The 10,261-nt window shown below is 46.9% G+C and overlaps 1 protein-coding gene across 1 annotated transcript; it reads left to right on the plus strand.

Moving 5' to 3' along the window:
* The first annotated feature begins 214 nt into the window (after positions 1–214).
* Positions 215–3,448, plus strand: LOC125523626 (F-box/FBD/LRR-repeat protein At3g26920-like). The gene is made up of 3 exons (XM_087535692.1): positions 215–1,093; positions 2,627–2,770; positions 2,869–3,448. Exons 1-3 carry the CDS (start codon positions 245–247, stop codon positions 3,256–3,258), a joined length of 1,383 nt encoding a protein of 460 aa, XP_087391818.1. The 5' UTR covers positions 215–244; the 3' UTR covers positions 3,259–3,448.
* Positions 3,449–10,261: the final 6,813 nt, after the last annotated feature.

Genomic DNA, 10,261 nt, shown 5'->3' on the forward strand with positions numbered 1-10,261 from the left:
AATCAATCTGCTAGGGTTTTCTCGATGACTTAGGATTACTGGCCAACAACTAATCAACAGTTTGATTAGATAAAAACGAGTTTGGTTAGTTGGTCAACTCCAGAGAGAGATAGTGCCAGTGTACTATTGAGCGGTGTGCACTAGACTACAAAGCTTTCAGGTCCGAGGGCCGAGGGAACTCGCTTCAAACACTTATTTTCCCATCTAGCAACTCCACTCTCTGGCCAAAACACTCATCGCCACCATGGGCGACGGCGCCCCCTCCCACCCCACCCGGCGCTACAATGGTGAGGATCGCATCAGCGCCCTCCCCAACGACCTCCGCGGCCACATCATCACCTGCCTCCCTTTCACGGACGCTGCGCGCACTGCCGCCTTCGCCTCCCACTGGCGCCAGATCTGGCACACCACCCCGCTCGTCCTGCACGACGCCGATGCCCACCTCCCTGAGGCCACACGCGTCGCCACCGTCGCCGAGGCCCTCGCCGTCCACCCAGGGCCCTTTCACACCGTCAGCCTCTTAGGCTGCAGGTCCGCCTCCCTGGATCTCGAGCTCCCTGAGTGGCCGCGCCTCCTCGCCGCCAAGTTCACCAAGAACCTCTCCTTCCTGAACAACCAAACCCAGCCTCGGACCACCTTGTCGTCCCTCCCTGCCGACATACTCCGTTGCGGCTCGCTCCAGTCCCTCTCCCTGGCATACTGGAAGATCCCCGACGACCTTCCGCTCGCCACCGATGCCTTTCCCAATCTCCGGAGGCTCGGCTTGGTAAGGATCGACATGAGCGACCAGTACATCCACCACTTGCTCGCTGCTAGCCCCGTTCTAGAGAACCTTGGGCTCGTGCTCAAGGGGAAGCCCGAGCGTGTCCATGTCTGCAGCCAAAGCCTCCGGTGCTTGCTCCTTGGGTTGTCCAAGGTGGAGGAGTTCACCGTGGTGGACTCCCCGCTCTTGGAGCGCATCATCTTCTTCAGGCTGCCTTATGGTGGAACCGATTGCGTGAGATTCAAGATTGCTTCGGCACCCAAGCTGCGGGTGATCGGCTACCTGCAGACAAGAATTCACAAGCTGCAGATCAGTGACAACATCATCAATGTACGACTGCCTTTCCTTCTCTCCCTAGTTTTGTGGAACTATTCTTATTTTTGATGAAAAGGGGTCTCCCCCCGGCTCCATTCACAAGAAAGAAACCATATAACTCGAGTAATGTTTATGAAAAACTCTCTAAGATCACAGGGAGGCCTAAGCACCTCACTCTAAAATCCTGAATAGACTTTTGTCTATCACGTCAAACCCACGGGAGGGATACTAGAAACTAGGGGGAAGCATAGTAATGTTGATAAAGGAAAACAGAATAACAAAACATTCTACTTTCATACTCTTACATGGGTAACAAACCCAAGTCAGGCAAGCAGGTCCGTGAAGAAGCTCAGCAGAGCCCTAAGAACATCACGGGGATAGAATCCTTCTCCTCTTTATGTTTAAGCTGGGACTCGATTGTGGTTCTTCCTCCATGAGTAGTTGTTCCCACCACTTCTTTCCATGACATTGTCACACTTGATTTTCTGCAAACTTTCAGTTTGGCTCCATAGCAAAGGGACCTTTCAGCCTTCCCCAGAGATGATTCTGGAAATCCATCAAGGCTCCTCCTTACAGCTCATGAAACGGTTTTGTCCAGACTCTCAAATATTGGGAGACTAGGCCTAGCACCTATTTTAGAGAGATCCATTAAACTCTGTTAAATACTATAGAGTTTCTAAAGTTCCACAGCCCTACAAGATTGCAGATGTAACTGCATTCAAGTGAATGTATCTTTTATTACAAAGCCACAACTTAGCAACAGATTCAAAGTTAATGATTGGCACCTGGAAAAGCATTTCAACATCTTCCCAGATTTTCCTAGCTACAATACATTCAAAAAAATTAAATGATATACAGTTTCTATCTCTTTGCACTGAACACACTCTAGGGGTTTTGCCATCCCCCTTTTCCCTAGATTGTCACAAGTCATGATATTGTTCTGGGAGAACAGTCAAAGGAAACCTTATACCCTGGGGGCACTTTAATACTTCATATTATAGGAAGATACAAAGGTTTCAGCCCCCACCCTAAAGTTCACTAGAACATATAGAGATTTAGAAGAGCAGGCCCCTTTAGATTCATGCTAGCTAGGCAGGACCTAATTGGGGTAATTTTTCCTCTCCAGCTAGCTATTTTGGCTAAAATTTTATCAATAAAAGCTAGCAAATCTTCTCTTCTAATCTTGTCAAAAAGCAAAGCAATTCCTAATCTTCTCTGCTAATCTTGTCAAAAAGCAAAGCAATTCCTAAATACTTAATTGGGAAATCCCCAACTATGCATTGGAAAATGTTCACAAATAGAGTGAGATCATTAACTGTCAAGATATTAGGGATAAGAGTACTCTTATGATAGTTAATTGTCATCCCAGCAATTTTTTCAAAACAGGTTAGAATCCATTTCAGATTCAGAGCAACTCCAGCATCATTTTCTAAGAACAAAAGGGTATAATTAGCATACTATACTCTTATAATAGCACTCTTATAATGGAACTATTCTATGACCAGTTAAAGAGTAATATGCATGTTCTTCTGGTGCATTGTACTGCAGCCTGACACAAACGCGAGCCCAGGCACCATGGTCCCTAGTGTTGAGATATTGGCCGTGAAGGTGAACTTTGGTGTATTCTGGGAGGTGAAGATGTTGGCCAGCTTTCTAAGATGCTTCCCCAATGTCAGCACGCTGCACATCGAGGTCCTTGCGAATTCATCATCAAGTAATCTTACAACAATCATTTATTAGCAGCATGTTTGTATCTAACTGAGTTATGCACTCATTGGCATGAATTGCAGTCTGTACCGCATGATCCATCAGTAGCCACTCATGAACCCACTGAAGAGCACTATGCTAGGTTCTGGCAGGAGGCCAGTCCAGTCAAAAGCTTGAGGTTACATGTCAGGAGCTTGTTCATCCACAAATTTCGAGGGGATCAAAATGAGTTTGAATTCCTCAAGTATGTGGCCATGAATGCGCGGGAGTTGCGAGCTTTGCTGGTCATGTCGCCTGAAGAAAATTTTGCTTTGGCACTGGCAAACAAGGTGAATGAGATGGCAAACAAATTGGATCATCCACGATTTCAGCCATGGATCGCTCGAGGATTCTTGGAGGCACCTCGAGTACAGAATGCTTTGATCTATGCTAAAGTACCCTTTCTTAGTGTCGATGACCCATTTTGCTGGTGAAACCATGGCTGGGTACGTGTCTTCATGATCCCAACTTTGTTGGGAATCATTGACTGCAATCTACTTCAAGATCAGGATGTTTAGTTTATAAGGTGTGTGTTCTCCTAATATATGGTAGGTTTCAACATACCATGAGTATATTGTGAATAAGTCCTTTGATTTATCAGGGGCCGAGATTTTCAACTATACAAGACATCCTAGCAAAACAGGGAAATTGCAACTAGATCCTCGAAGAGCCAAACGAACTCAATCTCTAGCATGAGCCACCATCCTAGAAGCCTTGTGTAGATCACAAATCACATAGCTAAACCATCTCATGAATAAAACTTCTACCACAGTGCAAGACTGCAGAGAGACTACAGACACAATTGTGACGGAGAAGGAGCATAGACTGCTAGAGAGTGATATGTGAAATCAGAAAGGAACCCAAGGAGAGAAGAAAGAGGCCATAGTCCTGTTACTGTAGGAAAAACGGCCTCGATGGTCGGCCTTCAAGCATTGGTTGGTTGCAACACCACCACCGAAAAGAATAATAAAGAAGAGAACCAGTACGCCGGCAAATCAACACGAAGATACTCAAGTTTCCCACCCCAAATCAAAAGGACCCGAGATAGTGCAGATACCACCCCCATATCCAACAGAGATAGTCAAGAGAACCACTGTTTCGATGGGAGATATGGATGGTACTTTTTCACTGCCATCATCATGAGAATAGAAGTCATGCACAACCAAAGACCTACCTAAGACACATAGATACTAAGCACACACAAAATAAGGCCTTGAGACTCCCTTTCCTCTCACCATCACTTAGAAACCGATATAGGTGAGCGAAACAACGTGACACCAGAGTCCGAGGCACTTTCTCTGTTCTCTTCTCAAGTCGCTTCTCGCGGCTACAGTTTCATGGGTTGTTTCTTCTCATATCTCCATCCTTTGGATGGTTAACTAATAGTTGCTAGAATTTGTGCAAATCATGATCACATAAAATTTCCCACTACTAAAGCATAAACTTGCAGGTTAAAAATGTATATGTTTAGTTAGTTGAGTATTACATCAAATGTTTAGTTTATACGAGATATATGTATATATAGAGAATGATTTGGTGATGATTTTTGTTAGAAGTTGAGAATGTTAAGATGGTTTTTTAGTTTAGACATCTATTTAGGAAACTTAATTGACATCTAAACATTCTCTTCCTAAAATAAAATAACTATGGAGAAATCTAGAGCATCTCCGGTAGATCACAAGAAAAATCCCACTGTAATTGGTTATAGAGGCTTTCCCAATAAATTTATTGCGGTTTTCATGTTTGTTGCTTTTATAGAGCACTAAAAACCCCCATCACCAATACTTAGCCTGGCATGTGGGTTCCACCTATTAGTGGCTACTCTCTCCCTCTCTCGCGTGCATGAAAGACAATGACCAAGCTCCGAGCGGTGTAACACGATTGGCCTGCTGCGAAGTGGGGCAGGGGCAGGCAAGCGGTGTGGGTAATCAATGATGTATGCGGGGCATGGCGTCCCGTCGACTGGCGACAGAGATGGTGTGATGTTTCTAATTGTTCGCTCTTGCCAGTGTGGATGGTATTATAGGAAAAGATGCATCTCTCCCTTTATAAAAGGGAAATTTGGTTGTTTTTGGGTGATCACCAATTTTTTGGCGTGGGGCTGGGGGGAGGTTTTTTTAAGTATTATGGCATCCCTAACACATCCCCATAAGTGAAATTTAGTCCAAAATTTTGTATTTGGGGGGAATTAAGCCTATTATAGCTCATCCCTCAAAAAAATAATTCTCCACACTTTAACTTTCCAATACCCATATCTCAACCACCTAACCCATATTTGCTCTATCAGCACCACATCTCAGTAAATTTAGGCTAGCGGGCGACCTCCCTGTTCGTGCCGATCACCTCGCTCCGCCACCACTGATCCCCCGACAATAGAACCGGCCATGCCCCCTTTCCCGATAGAACCGTGTAACGCCCCGAGGCCGTTGCGCCAGATGTCTTCCAGTTATTCGCTATTGTTGCCTTGTCATTTTTTTGTGTGTCATGCATTTCATGTCATGTCATCATGTGCATCGCATTTGCATACATGTTCGTCTCATGCATCCGAGCATTTTCCCTGTTGTCCATTTTGCGATCCGACACTCCTATGTCATCCGGCGCCCTTTTTGCTTCTTTTCGTGAGCGGGTGTTAAACGTTCTCGGATTGGACCGAGATTTGCCAAGCGGTCTTGGTATACCACCGGTAGACCGCCTGTCAAGTTTCGTGCCATTTGGAGTCCGTTTGATACTCCAACGGTTAACCGGGGAACCGTAAAGGCCTCGTGTGTGTTGCAGCCCAACACCCCTTCAAAGTGGCCCAATAACCCATCCAAACCTCCTCCATCCTCTCGGTCGTTCGATCACGATCGCGTGGCCAAAAAACCGCACCTCATTTGGACTCTCCTAGCTCCCTCTACCTATATATTTGCCCTCTTCCCCGAAATTTGCGGATGAAACCCTAGTCTCTTTCCCTTCGCGCCATCGGACGTGTCCACTCCGCCGCCGGACGCGTCCGCCGCCGCCTCCCAACCAATCCAGGGGCGCCACGTGTTCCCCACCGTCCTCACCGCGCCTTCCGCCGCCGCCAGCCCGCGCGGCCCGCAGCAGGCCCGCGGGGCCCATCCCGCGCCGCCGCCCGGCCCGCGCATCGCGCCGCTAGCCCTGCCGCGGCGCCCTCCCCGCCGGCCACCGCCTCCGCACACCGCCCGTCTTCCTCGTCGGCGCCTCCGCACCGTGCCGCCCCCGCACGCCTCCCGTGACGCCGCCGTCGTCCATGCTCGCCGCCGCCCGCGCCACGGTGCGCCTCTGTCGTTGCGCGCTTCCGTCGCCGCGCCGCCACCTCCTGCTGTCGTCCCGCGCCGCCACGGGTCGCCGCCGGCCCCGCGCGCCGCCCCGCGCCCTTCTCCGGCCGCCGCCTCCGCCATGCTCCGCCACCGCGTGCGAGCTCGCCTCCCGCCACCGCGCCGTCTCCGGTCGCCCTCGCCGGAGTCGGATCCGGTCGAATCCGTCCAGGTGGGACGAGATCCACTGGGATCCGAACCAAACGGCGTGGCCGGATCTGCTCGTCTCGGACCTCTTCATCCCAGTTTTCCGCGAGGGTAATTTGGCTAAGTCCCTGAGATTTTGCAGTATGTACCCATGTTCAACATGCCATATCTTCATGCTTGTAACTCTGATTCATGCATATAATATGTCAAAATGTTCGTCATGATGTGCTCTTCATTTCATTCCATTTCACCATGCTTGTTTGAGTCCATCTTGATGCCCTAATGACTTTTGCAAGAGTGCTTCATAATGTTAGGTGCTGATTCTTATCAGTTTATGAGCATTTGTCATTTTTACCATGATTAATGTGTGCTGCATATGGGCATGAGCTCTACATGTGTTTTGGGATATGCCATGCCATCTTTACAGAGGTGTATGCCATGTATTTTTTGTGATCAATGTGGTGACTAGCACAAGCATGCAAAGTAGCTCTCGTGATGTTACTGATTTCAGGATCTCAGGATTTTGGTTAAGTCTTTGTCTGCTGATATTTTTATGCCATGTATCCATGTTGCTACAGAGAGATCCATGCTTCTTTTGAGTATGTTCAGTAAGGATGATTTTGAGATATTGTTATGTTCTATCCATCCATGCCCGTGTTTGCATTTATGGAGTGCCCTAGCATGTCTTAATCTTGCTCTACTTTTGCTATAAAATGTTCCTGGCAGATAGTTTACGTGTTAATCAATTTTGCCAAGGTTGTTGTAGTTGATCCATGCATGCTATGAGCTTGTTCTTGCCATGGTTAGCTTCTTGATCATGTCTTCTTGCTGGTAGTATGCTTAGTTTGTCATGCAATGCCTTGTGGTGAGTGAATCGAGCTCGCAAACGTGCCTTCATAATTCTGTTTATGCCATGTCCAGTTTTGCTAAGTCTGAATCTATTAATGAAACTTGCTATGTTTACATGGGTGCCATCATATCTTCTGATCCTTTTTGGCTTATGGCCAGTAAGGGACTTTTGTTATATGCTTTGCGTAGATTCATGCCATGCCTTGTATTGCTATGTTCTGATCCTGTAGCATGTTGTTATCTTGCTCTAAACATTGCTTCCTGATGTTAATTCCTGGCATGTTATTTTCACCAAGTCTGTGATGCTGATATCTTTTGCTCTTTTGCCATGCTTGCTTGAACCTGCTCTTGTGTGATTTAGCCGTAGCTCAGTGTCCATATTTTGTCAAGCATCTTGAGTAGATCACTTCCATATGCTTTGTTGCTATTTTGGAGTGCAGTAGCTTAGTTTATTGTTGCATTTTAGATGGCTTTGTGCTGTTAATCGCAGAATTGTGCCATTATTGTTTTTCTTGCCATTTGCAAACCGTGTCTCCGATTCTGGCGATCTTTATATCGATTTCGACCGGAATCATCCCATCTTTCCAGCGGCACTCTTGGTTTTCCAAGTTGAGGCCTGATTCTATCTTTCCCATCCGAAGCATGCATATGCATTGCATATCACATCTCGCATATCATGTCATGTTTTGCATCATGTTGCTTGCGCATTGCACCGTGATTGATTGTTGGCTCTTTTGATTGTGTTCTTGCCTCGGGTAGAGCCGGGTGATGAGTTCATGATCGAGGAACCTGTCGAGTACGCTAACGAGGATCAAGCTTTCGTCAACTCAGAGAACCTTGCAGGCAAGATGACCATACCCTCGAAATCACTTCTATCTTTGCTTGCTAGTTGCTCGCTCTTTTGCTATGCCGCGATACCTACCACTTGCTATATCATGTCTCCCATATTGCCATGTCAAGCCTCTAACCCACCTTGTCCTAGCAAACCGTTGTTTGGCTATGTTACCGCTTTGCTCAGCCCCTCTTATAGCGTTGCTAGGTGAAGATGAAGATGAATTTTGTTCCATGTTGGAATATGGTTATTGTTGGAATATCACAATATCTCTTATTTTAATTAATGCATCTATATACTTGGTAAAGGGTGGAAGGATCGGCCTTATGCCTAGTGTTTTATTCCACTCTTGCCGCCCTAGTTTCCGTCATACCGGTGTTATGTTCCTTGATTTTGCGTTCCTTACGCGGTTGGGTGTTATGGGAACCCCTTGACAGTTTGCTTTGAATAAAACTCCTCCAGCAAGGCCCAACCTTGGTTTTACCATTTGTCTACCTACCACCATACATCCCTTCCCTTGGGTTCTGCAGACTCAAGGGTCATCTTTATTTTAACCCCCCCCCCCCCGGGGCCAATGCTCCTCTGAGTGTTGGTCCGAACCGAGCCGCCTGCGGGGCCACCTCAGGGAAACTCAAGGGTTGGTTTTACTCGTAGCCTGTCACATCCGGTGTTGCCCTGAGAACGAGATACGTGCGACTCCTATCGGGATTTGTCGGCACATCGGGTGGCATTGCTGGACTTGTTTTACCATTGTCGAAATGTCTTGTAACCGAGATTCCGAGTCTGATCGGGTCTTCCCGCTAGAAGGAATATCCTTCGTTGACCGTGAGAGCTTGTGATGGGCTAAGTTGGGACACCCCTACAGGGTTTGAACTTTCGGAAGCTGTGCCCGGGGTTATGGGTAGATGGGAATTTGTTAATGTCCGGTTGTAGAGAACTTGACACTTGACTTAATTAAAAATACATCAACCGCGTGTGTAGCCGTGATGGTCTCTTTTCGGCGGAGTCCGGGAAGTGAACATGGTTTTGGAGTTATGCTTGCGCGTAAGTAGCTTCAGGATCACTTCTTGATCATTATTAGTTCTCGATCGTGCTTTGCTTCTCTTCTCGCTCTCTTTTGCGTATGCTAGTGCTTCCTGCAGCTCCACCTCACTACCCTTTTCCTACCCATAAGCTTAAATAGTCTTGATCTCGCGGGTGTGAGATTGCTGAGTCCTCGTGACTCACAGATACTTCCAAAATAGATGCAGGTGCCGATGATGCCAGTGCAGGTGACACAACCCAGCTCAAGTGGGAGCTCGATGAAGATCGTGTTCGTTGTGTTGTTTCGTTTCCAGTTGATCAGTAGTGGAGGCCAGTCGGGGTTATCGGGGATCTATGCATTTGGGGTTTGTCTTTATTTATTTTGGTTCCGTAGTTGGACCTTGATTGTATTCTGGGTGATGTTTTATGTATTTATGTGTTGTGTGAAGTGGCGATTGTAAGCCAACTCTTTATCCCTTTCTTATTCAGTACATGGGATGTGTAAAGATTACCCCTCTTGCGACATGCCTACCATGCGGTTCTACCTCTAAGTCATGCTCCGACACGTGGGAGATATAGCCGCATCGTGGGTGTTACAAACTGCCACCCTCTTGCGTACCTTATCCTCACTTGCTGATGCTAAAAATCATCATTTCCGTTGCCTTCATGGAGCTCCGCCCCATCTCCCCTGATGTTCAATTTTGCTAAGAATTGAACCTTATGATCTCAGAGAGGCTGTAGGAGGATCACTCATGAGCCCTCGCCGATCAACAGCTTTGGAATTGGCCAAGTTAACGATCGTCATCGCAACGACACTGACTATACATCCTGGTCGTTTGAGTCGTGTCCATACCAAGGAACCACCTTTGTAGCCTACTACACACCGTTGTTGGTACCCCCCTATTGTTCGGTCCTAGACAAATTATCGCTGACCACTGCCATCCACATGGTGTTTTGATGAGTGATATTTTTACACTCATTTACCCTTTATTTAAACTGACACATTTCAATTAAACCAAGATATTCAGTCTAATATTGCCACTAATGACTAATGAATGCAAAGGATTCCACAAATCCTATCTTTGATGTATTTCCACATGAAATGGGCTAAATATGAACGAAATCAAGTGAGAACATGGAAAGAAGTGAAGGATGAGATAAAACAAATGAAGAGGAGGCGTAACAGGAGTCATAGAGCAAAGGACGACATTCCATGTGACCGCGACCGCTCACATGAGCAATCGTATGGCATGGAAATCAAGGCCT

Source organism: Triticum urartu, chromosome 7A (assembly GCF_056163025.1).
Source record: "Triticum urartu cultivar PI428250 chromosome 7A, HENAU_Tu73, whole genome shotgun sequence".
NCBI classification, from domain to species: domain Eukaryota; kingdom Viridiplantae; phylum Streptophyta; class Magnoliopsida; order Poales; family Poaceae; genus Triticum; species Triticum urartu.